General features: G+C 44.3%; 1 protein-coding gene across 4 annotated transcripts in view; it reads right to left on the bottom strand.

Annotated features, from left to right (window-relative positions):
• The window catches only part of LOC139048742 (polymerase delta-interacting protein 3-like), a 41,184-nt gene that overhangs the window by 19,955 nt on the left and 7,449 nt on the right, over positions 1-13,780 (bottom strand). For 2 of the 4 annotated variants that reach the window (XM_070523294.1, XM_070523295.1), the window contains exons 3-5: positions 8,074-8,145; positions 6,535-6,570; positions 472-615 (exon numbers count right to left, since the gene is read on the bottom strand). In XM_070523294.1, coding sequence (XP_070379395.1) covers positions 472-615; positions 6,535-6,570; positions 8,074-8,145 — 252 coding nt within the window. The remainder of the gene's footprint in view (positions 1-471; positions 616-6,534; positions 6,571-8,073; positions 8,146-13,780) is intronic. The other 2 variants (XM_070523296.1, XM_070523297.1) reach the window with 2 other exon arrangements.

Genomic DNA, 13,780 nt, shown 5'->3' with positions numbered 1-13,780 from the left:
AATGTCACCAGCATCCCATTCTTGAGAAACCAACGAGAAAACGCTGCCTCATGATGGACACCTGTGCTGTGGCAGTGACGGGACGGGGCGTTTGACGGCTGTGTGAATTGGGCCTTACTGTGCGTCACAGATGCATTCAAACAGTCACGCTACAAAAAGTTTGTCTGGTGACACTGACATCTCTTTGACTTTCGTAGTTCCCATGGAAGGATCTACGTCACTTGCTACTGTCATGTGTGCCTTGTCTCGCAGAAGTCTCTCGAGTGACTATCACACTTCTGTTGTTACAATCGGTTGGATCACAGGTTTCACCTTTGCAGCATTAAGTGTCTCCAAAAATCAGCCTTAGGCAAAAAGACCTCAGACATTGTCATGAATCGTGCCCATGCGGCATTCAATTGTGCGCACTGATAAGGACAGCCATTACTGCGAAGCTGGAATTACGGAGCTGCACAAATCTGTGCTGCTTACCGACATAAAAGGGTTGGCCGTGGTCACTGAAATGCCGTTTGGGTTCACCTGGATCCGTTTGTTCCGGGCCAGCGGGATCTGCGTTAGCAGGCGTCTCAATGCCACAAGCACCTCTGGACTTCGTGAAACTTCATTCCCCCTTTCCTTGGCAAATGGAAAGCCGTGAAGCAAAAGTGTAATTTTCGAAAATCCATTAAAAAAAAAGGATATTTTGTGCAAAAAACTATTTCGGAAAATCGCCACTGTTAATATTACACTGTTGTGAATAGCTCGTCTTAAAGCACTCCACAGTCACGCTGTTTTGGTTCATCATCACAGTCCAATGCCCTAAAAGGAAAGTATTAAATTCAGCCATTTCCTTTATGCAAACTTGTGCCACACTGCACAATCAAGTTTTTCGTATCAACACTGTCACTCGTATCTCGTTGAACCCTTACATATACCCTGGGCACTTCTGCCGAACCGTGCCTGTACTGTGATGAACGAAAGAAATAATGAAGATGCTGATGAAGAAGGATAGGGTATATATACATTTAAGACTTTTCAGAGCAGCTTACTTCTGTGAAAAGGCTTTGGTACAAAAGCAAAAATGCATGAACAGCTTTTTAACCTATCCTGTTTGGCTGCTGTTTTCACTGTTTCTTTCATTCAACATCCTCATGTAGTGTCCCGCCAGGGACCCTTGAGGTTCAAATAAATAAGTAAATAAATAAATAAATGCTGTCTCGCGATCAGACGAGATGTCATCAAACCATCGACTGTACTGTGGTGTGTCGCACCGTACCGATAGATAGGACGAGTGACATACATCGTTACGTTGCAGACTTTCCAGTTCAATTATACTTTACTTACTGTAATACAGACCATTAATTGTTTCCATGACCTGTTTAGTATCCTGCATTCTGGTCAAAAATGGGCAACTCTATTACTGCAGAATCCCTTTTAGAAAGCAATGTACACAATATTTAAAATCCTTACAAGTAAAAAATCGTAACCATTCATTGCAAAATTGAAGCTTAGCAATGCTGTTAACAAAAAAATTTTTTTTAATGAGTATTGTTGAGAAGTAATTGAATATTGCGAAAAAAATGGAAAGTACTTTCACGAAGCTAAGCTCGTCCTTGGCCATTTTTTACAAGAAATGCGTGGATGAACAGGGTTCGTCCATGGCACATAAGGGGCTAATGTCGAACACTCGCGTCACAAGATCATCTAAAAAAGAAAGTTTCTCAAATGTAAGCAGACAGAGAAAATCAGGCGAATCCTTTCAATGCCATGCGACGTGCGGAAAGTTCCTGTGTCAGACACACACTTATTTATCATTCGCACCAACAACGCCTGTGTTCTTGTCCTCCCCACCTTCCCATAATTCACTGCCATGCACATTTGAAATGCAATGCTTTTGAAAGGCAATGTAACAACTTCTGGCAAAAATGTCATAACGCATTGTCTATCCTGTTTTTGTGTATCAGCCAAGCAGTGAATGTTGTAAGTTGTAAATATTCCACAGACACAACAGCAGAAGAGGGAGGGTAAGGGGGCAATAACGCGCGCTAAAACATTTTCTTGTGCTGACCACACACCCTTCGTGGGATACGTCCGTACCTCATTAACACTGATTTACCTTTAGGCACAGAATACAGACCGCAGTCAACTTGGAACAGCAGTACCTGACAAGCCAGACACTTTCTATAGATCACAATGGCTTTGCTGTTGCCTATTTCACTTACTTCAGGAACCTGTATGAATAAGTTTGCTCAAAGCAGGCCGTCTTTTCACAATCAGAAGAATCAGAATCAGAAAACTGACGCGAATTAAGGGGTGAGATCATTACGCTGGTTAAATTTTCCGCGAAACGAAAAAAAAATTCTTTTTTTTCATCCTGCATTTGCTGTGGGATGACAGCAGGTCAACAAACAGGTGGCTGCCGCCATAACAGTGCTGGACATCCAAACAAAAATGGCGGCTGGCGGAGCAAGCCGAACACACCGAACCCAATTTTTCTTTTTCTTCACTTGAGTACATTACGTGCATTGAAACAGTTTCTTCCATATTAGTAATGAATAATGTCGTTAATATCGGCAAGTTTGCGGCAATAACGTAGCCATGTCCACTTTGAGGGGACAGAAACACAGATGGGCTCGCTTAGCTGCCAGTGACATAGAAACACATGGCAGGCATGCTGCAGAAACTGGCATTTGTCTTCACTACTATTTTAATATGGCACTTTTCTGCTAAGGGTGGGCAAATACCTTAGCTATGTGATACAAGTGTCACTGTATGAATAGGGTACACGTCTAACATATCAGTGTAAACGTTGCTACTATCGTTGCCGCTTGTGATTTATTGTGTGCCCACGAGTGCAGACGAGATGAATCAAATGGCGCTTTTTTTTGTTGGTGTTGTTGCTGAGCACAACCATTCTAAAGCGAAGGCAAGTTTGGTTGTAGCTTTTTTTTTTCATGGAAGTGCGGAAAGTGATGAAAGGAATGAAATGGGGCATTTGCTTGAGAACATCGGGTGCGTGCAGACCGCTTGGTATGTCTTGAAGAGTCCTTCACGTAGCATTCGACAGATGGTAAGTGCGATCATCATTAGCTAAACTTGGCACATGACATATCGCTGAGGCAAGTCAGGGGGGTGATTATTAGACGGGAAAGAAGAAAGAAAAAAGGAATTTTAAGGACAAAATTCAGGGGTGTGATCATTGTGCAATTGCGATTATGCAAATAAATACGATAACACCAAACACGAGAAAGACGATGTGAAAGTAGCAGCAATTGATGCGATGTCAAGCAGCAGGGCCAGGCTCAACAATGTAGGCTCAGCAGACACACAAAGTCAGTTTAATTTCACTGCGGCGTGAGCGTGTGGCTCATCCCCATCTACCTGTCTTCCTGTGGTGTGCCCCACCATCTCCAGTAACGCTCTCACAGGGTCTAGTCAGACATGGTTAGATAGGCTTCTTCGTGCCGTACCAAAGGACAGGTGAACAACAAGCCCTGCCTGTGTCACCTTGTTGTTAAACTGTCGTTGGTTACACAACGAAGCAACGCTTCCAACCATCATAACCCACTTTCTCAAACCCCACAGTGCAAGTGTCTCAGTCTTATCCTCTGCGAACTTTGAGCTTTCACTGCTGCTGGCACCCCTTGCAACAGTTTCGTTAGACTTTGAACACTCGGCTTTACTCCGTGCGCTTGCAAACCGGTGTAAAGCGCTCCCTTTGAGATGTCACTGCACTGCAATATTTAAATAATCTGACCACTCCAGCGTGCCTCCGTGATAGCCCAAAAGTGCTTGAGATGCTACAAACAGCCCGCCAGAAACAAGTACAAGGTATTGTTTGCACCTGCCGTCTCACATGATTACCTGTTTAAAGGGACACTAACAATGAATGATTCGAGCTGTGTCAGTAAATTACCCTTCCACAATACTGAAAAAGCCCCTCTTACTGCAAGAAAGCATCTGATACACCACAAAAGACGAAAAAACGAAAATGTGCGGGTGGCAACGCTGCCTTGAAGTTTTCACTCCAGCAAGGCACGACATCAATGATTTCGACGCAGTTTGCTCGGGGCTAGTTAAATTTTTATAGGTAAAAAGGGACTACACATTGTATTATAAGACAGCCAAAGACTGCACTTTGGAAGTTTCAAGAAGATTTACTGAACTACAAAGGCTGAAATGTGAAATAACAGTTTTCAATCCATGACATCCCACTACCATACACCAGAGCTGGGGGTACAGGGTAAAATTCAAAAATGAAACTTTTTACCGTTATTTTTTTCGTCTAATAATCAAACCATTACTGAAAAATCAATGAAAGTAGAGCTCTTAAAGCATACTTTATCGATCTAAACTGGTTCAGTATTTCTTTTTACTGTCTCTAGAACCTACTCAGGTGTCAATTCTGTTGATTGAAAATTCACTTTCACTGCATTCTTGCATCTTCAGAACCATAAAGAGCGCACAGCTGTAGAATAGATTCAGAATTTTACATTCTTTAGTAAGTTGCGTCAAGTTTGCAGAATGTGGACTCCGTGCGAAAACTCACTACTGGAACGTCAGATGTGAGAACACCCACTATTTCATGTCTAGCAGGCTTAAAAAGCAGCCATCCAGCCACATGAAAATTATGTTTGGTGCAAGCACTGAAAAACAATGAAAAGTTAACCTGCTACGCACAACAACATACTGACACCAAGCAGAAAAAAAGGAAAAAAGAAACATTCTACCAATCTTGCGGCACAATTCTCATCAGAAGTGTTCGAAGATGTATGTGACATGTTTTAAATATGATTAGTTCCATCAATGCTTTTGTTGCTGATGCACAATCTCGGGGTACAAATTGCGTATGCAGCATTTCAAAGGGTTTAAGCTCCCACCGGCACTTTTGACCATGGCCAACGACAACACTGAAATTCAACAACGCAGAGAGAACTTGGCTTCATCAATGAATTTGAGCTGACGTTCAGGGCATTCCACTTGCCAGGAAATTTATTAAGTGCAGCAAAATGAGGACAGGTGCAATGTGCAACAGCCCAGAGTGTAAAATCTGAGGAAGGTGCACATGCTTAGAGTATAGCAGACGCTGTGCAGATAGAAAGCACGATGTTGATGCCATGGTAATGCTTTCCTTTCCTTTGGGCGTCGTTGGCCTTGGTTTTGAGTGCCATGCGACACCTTTTGCACCACTCACAGGCCCTATGAGACATCTCAGTTATAGAAGCACTACAGTTTCATTTTCTTTTAATAAAGACTCCTCCCCGCCTCCCTTCTTTTTTTTCGTGTGGCATTCATTTTTGAACAGGCTCTGAAGATGCGGGGGCGTCAGATAAAGCAAAAATGGCCGCCTTTGCAAGCATTGCCTGCACTATGGAACATGACAAATTTGTAAATTCTTCTGTGTGTAGTACAGTTGAACTTTTCAACAACCTGGGCACCAATGCATCAAAGGATGCGGCCTTTTCATCCAATTTTAATTCAGAAAGCGATGCACCGCGAGTTCGGGCTCCTCCACTATCTTAAGCAATTTGGCACCAGCCAGCTAAAATGAATACACATCGGAACTGCAAGAAATACTGCTACGACGACGGCAAAACCCGGCAAAACACAAGTGTTTACTGCAAGACTTACAGCATTCCCCCGTGTTTCACATCAAGGAACTGCTTTGCCACATGGCATGCCCAACTACAGGGCTTCCATCTGGTTTTTCTCTAGCATGAGTGTTGCAAGACAAAATTTTGATTTCCTTACAGATACTTGCTATTGGATGGAGAAACAATTTGCATCCATAACGAAACTTTTTTAGTCTGTTTTCTTTTAAGGTAGAAGTGCACCTTTATGCAAGCTTTGTTCAATTTTTTATTCTACAACTTTATCTTTGGCAGCTATAATTCTGTTACCACACAGAACTCCTTAATAAAACTTCTATGTTTGAAAAGCATTCTTACTCTGCCTTCTTCTCACACAAAACAAGACGACATAAATTAAAACAAATTCAAATAAACTTATTGAAAGTAAATGTTTTTTCAGAGTGGCAGACAAATGTGCGAGTGCTGCATCTCTGTCGCAACCCAAGTAAGGTAGTGTCATTTTGTAAGTGTCTCTTACATGTGTCCCCACCCGCCATGGTTGCTCAGTGGCTATGGTGTTGGGCTGCTGAGCACGAGGTCGCGGGATCGAATCCTGGCCACGGCGGCCGCATCTCGATGGGGGCGAAATACGAAAACACCTGTGTGCTTAGATTTAAGTGCGCGTTAAAGAACCCCAGGTGGTCGAAATTTCCAGAGTCCTCCACTACGGCGTGCCTCATAATCAGAAAGTGGTTTTGGCACGTAAAACCCCATAATTTAATTTTTTTTTAATACATGTGTCCTCTTTAACAGGTCATACCGTCTAGCTGAGGCAATGCCTTTCGTGTAAGAACCACGCTCGAAATAAACAGCCGGAAGCTTGCACTTTATGAATCTATCTGAGAGAGGGTCCAGCATATCCCTCACCGCATGTGTAGACTATGGCAGCTCAGTGGAACCCTACAAAATGAGAAAGGGTACTCACGCGTTCGTCAATGTCCATATGGGCCGCTTGTATTTGCTGGTGCAGGAAGAAAGAAGACGAGAAAAAGGCAACAACCACAGAGATCAGGAATGGAGCAATACTCCGGCAATGTGGGCAAGTTGCAAGGCATGACGCTGCAAACGCGCCGCGCCGCATTCCATGCCAACGAGACAGTTTCAATTGAATCTAATGGCATGAATTCTCTCTCAAGGCAAGATTTATGCACGATTCCAGGTTCTGAACATTTGGCAAGGACTACTGCTCAAAGTGGTGAATAGTGGAGAGGAATATCAGAGACGTCGTAGTTGTCGGCTCTTTCCACCCGTCGTATGGCCGCCTGCTAGCATGCAACTTGTCTATAATCGAGACGAACAAGGCGAACCAAGGGGCTGAATTTTTTTGCTAGCTGAAGCCATGCAAGCCCATTCGTTTCACAAATACTTCTGACCAAAGTTTCTCAGGATCCATGTCCTGTTGTGAGCCTCAAGATGTACCTGCTCAAAGGCATGGGAGAAAGTGGCCACACATGAGCTCTGCACTCCTGCATAACAGTCCAGAGAGGGCTGGTCTCTCTCTCCAGTCGAAAGGTCTACAAGCAAGAATTTGTGGCACTTCTAAAAGGCAGGCATCTTTTGCCAGGGACCATCACAGTAATGCTCAGCCCGTTCTTGTCGCACGTTTGCCACAAGTGTTTGCTCGCCATTGCCCTGTCATCAGCCGTTGCAGTCATCAAATTGGTAGCCCAGCGCAGGCTGCGCCGACGGCCGAAGACCAAGTTAGAAATTAAAGGAGCCCTGAAGCGCTTTTCCAACTAATCGTGGAACGGCTTCACTAATAAAGGACATCGTCTCACAAATCTCACGATGCAAAATTTTTCTAATCCTTCAACTACAAGTGGAATTGTCGCACCAACACCCAGCTTCCTCTCCCTTTTCATCTCCGCTAGCGCGCTGGAAGCTACACAGCGAAGAAGCCAAGAAGGGAAGGCCCCCCAGGGCCCCATCCAAAATTCGAGTGTTGTGGCCGTGATGGGGCTCGTCGTGGTGGACTACATTAAGCAGCATGCTGCGGTTACCTCGAAGGCCACACACAGGAGACAAAGCTACGCACAATTGTCATGTGTAGATTAGCAGTGCAAAAATGAAGTTATTTTTCTGTCTTTTCAGAATCTGCTACTTTTTACATGTGTTGTTTAGTTAACTCAATACTAGTAATTGTGCATTACTGAGAATGCTCTCATGATCACGAAATAAGCCAAGAGCATTGGTGGGTCAAGCTGTTTACGACGATGCTGTACGTCGACATTGTGAAAACAAGAATAAGGAATTTTTCGCTGCTTTTTGACCCGAAATTGTCAGTTTCCTGCAATGATGTTTGGCTCGCATGTTTACAGCAGACTCTAGGGCAGATCAGCAACCTCTTCTTACTATGTTCAAGTAGTGCTTCCGGGTCCCTTTGAGTACTTGGTCTAAATGGGCATGCGAGACTAACACATGCTGGTCCATAGGAAAGTGTTGGCTACATGTCCACGAGGCCTACCTGCATTGCCGCGAGCCGCTTGGTGCCACTGATGAGGCCCCGCCTCCTGTTCGCCATACCAGCACCAAAGGTCTGAGAACAAAATCAAAGAAAACAAAATTATGCAGGTTCAAGGCATGCTTTGCAATTTATGTGATGTGAAGCTTTTTGTGAGGCGGTGAATTACCCTATTTGCACGATCCAAACGCACACTTTTTTGTAATAAAAGGTGCGTTTAAATTTCCACGCACGTTACAATTGTAACTCTCTCTCAGTGAATGAATGATCGTATGGTGTTTAGTGACGCGAGGGCCAGGTAGGGCCAAGGAGCGCCATGCCAGTGTTAATGAGTTCGTAGCGGAGTGATGAGCTCTATGAAGTTGATGTGACGTGGCTGTAAAGGGGCCTAAAAATAGAAGCTGTAGATTGCATAAAATCTGCGTGTAGTAAGATTATGGCAATGACTAATTACGTGTACTATGAGCATTAAAATGCATTGCAAATAAATGATACGATGTACAAAATATGTCAGATGCTAAAATCGGTTACAGCACTACTGCCTCATTAGAGCCCTTGAAACACGAGGGCCTGGAGGCATGTGCTATGCAAAACAACTACCAGAGCGGCATCCATGGAAGGAAGATATGCTGTCAATTTAATGGACTTTTAACATGTACGACAACATCATTCAAGAAACCGAGGACTGCTTTGGTGTAAAAAAGCGGTTCTTTACCAAGAAACATAGAAGGGTGAAGAGAGACACAATAGTGGTATGCAAGAAGAAAATGTTTCTTTCACTCAGCTTCAGCTTCCTGACACTACAGGAGGAGGTGGAGGACGATCAGCCCCTCACCACATCTACCACAAGTTGGAGGTTCGTTTCCAGTAAGTAGAAAATTATGGGTGCCGAATGTGTGCCCTATTCTGAGACGACAGAATAGGACATCTGTTCGCTGTGATTTTGTTGTGGAGGGCCAAAAACCAAATTGTAGGTTTATCACACGCAGCTTATTATTTGTTTCTGTGACCCACATGCGTTGTCACTGGTTTCAGTTTCTTTCATAAACAAGGCCTCAGATCTGTGACAGTATCACCAGCGGTAGGATTAACAGCTTGCAATGCAATTGATGTGGCCATCTCGTTCACCAGAACATTACCCTCAATGCCCCTATGGCCAGGCACCTAGAATATAATTATATGCCGACTAGATAGATATGCTTTACACAGGTATAATAATAATATTTGGGGTTTTACGTGCCAAAACCACTTTCTGATTATGAGGCACGCCGTAGTGGAGGACTCCGGAAATTTTGACCACCTGGGGTTCTTTAACGTGCACCTAAATCTAAGCACACGGGTGTTTTCGCATTTCGCCCCCATCGAAATGCGGCCGCCGTGGTCGGGATTCGATCCCGCGACCTCGTGCTCAGCAGCCCAACACCATAGCCACTGAGCAACCATGGCGGGGTTTTTTTTTTTACACAGGTAGGAATAGAGTTCAGCAAGTACTGGATTTTTGTGCTTACAGAGTGAGGAGGAGGAGAAACATTTATTTTAAAAAAAGAAGGAAAGGACAAGCTGGTGTCTTTCTGCTGGTGCAGGAGGCGCCCTTAGTCCAGGGTAACATCAAGGCCTTCACGACACTTAAGGAGTCTGTATATATAACTGCTTTTTGGAGTTTTGATTTCCTTACACGCTTCATAGCCGACAATAGTGCGCAGGCCTCGGCTGTAAGGATACTTGTTTCCGGATGTAGTACATCGGATTCCGAGAAGGATGGACCAACGGCTGCATAGGACAACCAGAAATGCGACTTTGATGTATCTTTGTAGATCTCTGTGCAACAGTGCTTGTACTGTAGTTCTAGGAAATGCGTTCGGATTTCGAGCTCTGGAGCGTACTTTGTAACTTCTAGAAAGGACATGCAACATTCTACCACCTGCCACTCCCTAGGAGGTAACAGCTTGGTTGGATGCAATAAGCCATGTTTGAGGAGTGGGACATGCACTTCATCACTAAGCCGCCTCAAGCAGTGAGAACGGCTGTCTTACAGAGGGACGACTACGGAAAAGTGCAACACACGTCACATCGTTAATGGCATTAAAACATGGATACTGATGATTAGAGTGCATTCTGAAAGAATATGTGAGGCTGATGTATGTTCTCTACAGATGGAGTGACCATTCATTTGGTTCTGCACATAAGCTTTCAATCGGGCTTGTCCTGAAAGCACCAGTGGCTACGCAGATACCTTGGTGGTGGATAGGATCTAGCATCTTTAGCGCGCTTGGGGCGGCAGAGTTATATACGATGGCACCATAGTCCAATCGTGATCGAATGAGGCTCTTGCAAAGATTCATCAAACCCTTCCTGTCGCTACCCCATGTTGTGTGGGATAGAATTTTCAGTAAGTTTATTGTTTTCAGACATTTCGGTTTAAGATATTTTATGTATGGAATGAAAGGTAAGCCTGGAGCCATGTATAATACCTAGAAATTTGTGCTCTTTGCTGAGAGGTATTTGTTGTCCACACAGTTCTATACAAGGATCTAGAACCAGGCCTCTCTTTCTTGTGAAAAGAACAAGAATGTTTGTGGGGGTCGATTTTAAATCTATTTTTTGGATGCCCACTTCAACACCTTGTTCAAGCCCTACCGTACCTTTCTCTTGCATACTGTGAGGTTACAGGATTTGAAGCCTATTTGAATGTCATCCACGTAGAAGGAATAAAATATGGCTGGCGGTAATGAAGCATGTTCATCTTCATGATAAACAGCGTGCAGCTAAGCACGCCTCCTTGAGGTACACCAGTTTCTTGTATAAAAGGTTGCGACAATACGTTGCAGATTTTCACACGAAGGTATGATTGGACCTTATATTATTGGATTGGAAGCTTTGTATTAGGATTAGCATATTTCCACGGATGCACATTCCCGACAAGTCTCACAAGATTCCGTAGCGCCAGGTCGTGTCGTACGCCTTCTCCATATCGAGGAATATGGATAAGAAAGACTGCTTGTGTACAAGTGCGTCACAGATATTTCCTTCAATGCGCACAAGATGATCGGTTGTGGACCGCCCCTTCTTTGAAGCCACACTGATAGGGATAAAATATTTTGTGCATTTCAAGGAAATGTATGAGTCGCCGATTAATCATTTTTTCAAATGGCTTACAAAGGCAACTTGTGAGAGCTGTTGGGCGGTAACCTGCCACCAAGGAAGGGTCTTTACCCTGCTTCAAAACAGGGACCTCAATCGCTTCTTTTCCATATATGGAACTAAGTTTTTAATCATGTCATGCGTGACTCCGTCAGGTCCCGGTGCAGAGCTCTTGCATGCAATCAAGGTAGCTCTCAACTCTGCAATATTACCTAAAAGGCCGGTTATATGGTTTGTTGTGTCTGCATTTACGTACGACTTGCTCACATTCTTATATTTGTTTATATTTAAGGAAGCTTGAGAATAATGTATTGAGCTTGACACATACTTTAAGTGCTCGCCAAGAGAATCTGCCTGGTCTTGCAAGGGAGTCCCTTGGTCGCTCACTACAGGCAACAGATGGATTCGCTGCCCTTGCAGCTTTCTTAGCCATTCCACACTTTTGTCTTGTGTGTAGGAATATATACCCCAGAAGAACCTCACCCAGCTTCCTCTTTGCCTGATACCGTGTCCACCTTCCCTGTGATTTAATTAAAAAAGAATTCAATTAGATTTTCTGCATTTGGCGATCTACGCAATAGGCCCCATGCCTTATTCTGCTTCTTTCATGCCTCTCTACAGTATCGTTCCACCAAAGAAGACGTCTTGCAAACGAACCACCATTCTTGTGGGATAAACATTTTGGCTGCATCAATAACAAAGGCGGTAAAATATGCAATAGCACCATCTATGGTAAAATCATATATAAAATCTTGTGGTAGGTAAGTTGATTCTTTAATATGCTCACAGACCACCAGTGCTAATTTCCATCATAGATTATGCGAAGGGTTCTCATGTAGAGTTATCAGGTTTGAAGTTACAGCAAAGTGGTCACTTCCAAAAAGTTTATTGACGTTCCATTCTAGTTGAGGCAGAAGAGAAGAAGAGCCCATTGCTAGATCTATCGTTGAATACATGTTGTGTTGGACACTGTAATAGGTCAGCTCCTTCTTATTAAACAGGCAGGCACTAGAAGTCAGATAAAAATTTTCGATGAATCGACCTATCCAAATCCAGTTGTGGGCATTAAAATCACCCACGAGTATGTAGGGCTCAGGAAGCTGATCAGTGAGGTTAAAGATATTGCTTTTTCCAAGATGATAGTTAAGGGGTATGTAAACAGAACACACAGTGACCAGCTTATTAAAAAGGATTGCCCGAGCTGACACTGCCTGAAAGGGCGTCTGAACGGCAACGCGTTGACAAGCTACTGACTAGTCAGCAACTATTTCTACACTGCCGGAGGCATTAGCCTTGCCACGATCTTTTTGGGAGATGGTGTAATTGTGAAGAAAGTTAGTGTATGTAGGTTTCAGATGTGTCTCTTGAACACACAGCAACTTTGGATTATGTTTGTGTAGGAGTTCTCTAACATTGTCAAGGTTAAGAAGAAGTCCTCTAACATTCCACTGTAGTATTTGTGTTTCCATTATGATAAATGTGTTTTGTGCTGTGTGTTTAAGAGACAGAGATTTGCTCATGGGCCCTTTCCAGGCGCCATGACACAAGGCTTGTCTTTTTTGGAGCGATCGCGAAAATCTCGCCACTCCTTAGGTACTGGTGGCGCCGTCTGGCTGGTTGTTATGTCTATCACCTCTTGCGAGTCACTGGACACGCTCTTCCGAGCACTGCGTTTGACGGCTCACAGAGTGTCGGCCAGACAGCTGCTGGAAGCCATTGTGTCGCTGCCCCAGACGCGTCACATTGGTAAATGTGCTATTGGGCAGGTAGGATAACCGCCTGTGTGCCTCCCTGAAAGTTATGTTTTCCTTTACTTTAAAGGGGTGGAGACATCAAAATTTTCGTTGATGCATTTGTTGATTCAAACGTTGCGTCATGCTTCAGGGAGCACGACACACACAGCGGGATTCATATATATCCGATAAATAATTTAATAATAGCATTATTATACCGAGCGATTTCGGTTTCAGTTTCTGGGCTTTGACGTCACAGAGGAGGAAACGCAACATGGCTTGGTCACATGGGCCACAAAAAATAGTGACGTAAAACTATGCTGCGTCGTCTGATCGCGCATATGCATGCTCTGCCAGCAGAGGTCAACAACTGGCGATTCTAAGTGCATGTCGCGATTATTATAATTATTGCGAAGAGCGACAACAGCGGTAAGAAAATATTTTGGCTTGTGAGAGTCGGTGCTTCATTCCGAAGCGCCGCAAGCTTTAGCTTTGAAGTGAACCGGAAAAGGCCTAGTGACGATATCGGCGGCGCCGAACGATCAGAGGCGGTGAAGCTGCTGTCGGTGCCAGAGTGACGACTCCTCGGTCGCTGATTGGCCGCTTTGCCCTACGGCTGCCGCACAAATGGGTCCCGGACCCGTCCTCTCTACGGCAAGGAAATCTCGCCGTTCGCAAGCAAAACCGTCGTCGCACGGGGGCCCGCGAATGGCAAACGGCATGCGGGGAGTTTCTGTGCCGGTAACGTGGACGGGCCCCCACACTGAGAAAGGCCAAGCGAATGAGAGACCGCTCCGAGCTGCCGAACTATGCGAGGAGAGAAGCGGACAACACGA

This window comes from Dermacentor albipictus, chromosome 8 (assembly GCF_038994185.2).
Source record: "Dermacentor albipictus isolate Rhodes 1998 colony chromosome 8, USDA_Dalb.pri_finalv2, whole genome shotgun sequence".
Taxonomy (NCBI): Eukaryota; Metazoa; Arthropoda; class Arachnida; order Ixodida; family Ixodidae; genus Dermacentor; species Dermacentor albipictus.
This window is presented reverse-complemented; position numbering and strand designations above follow the sequence as displayed.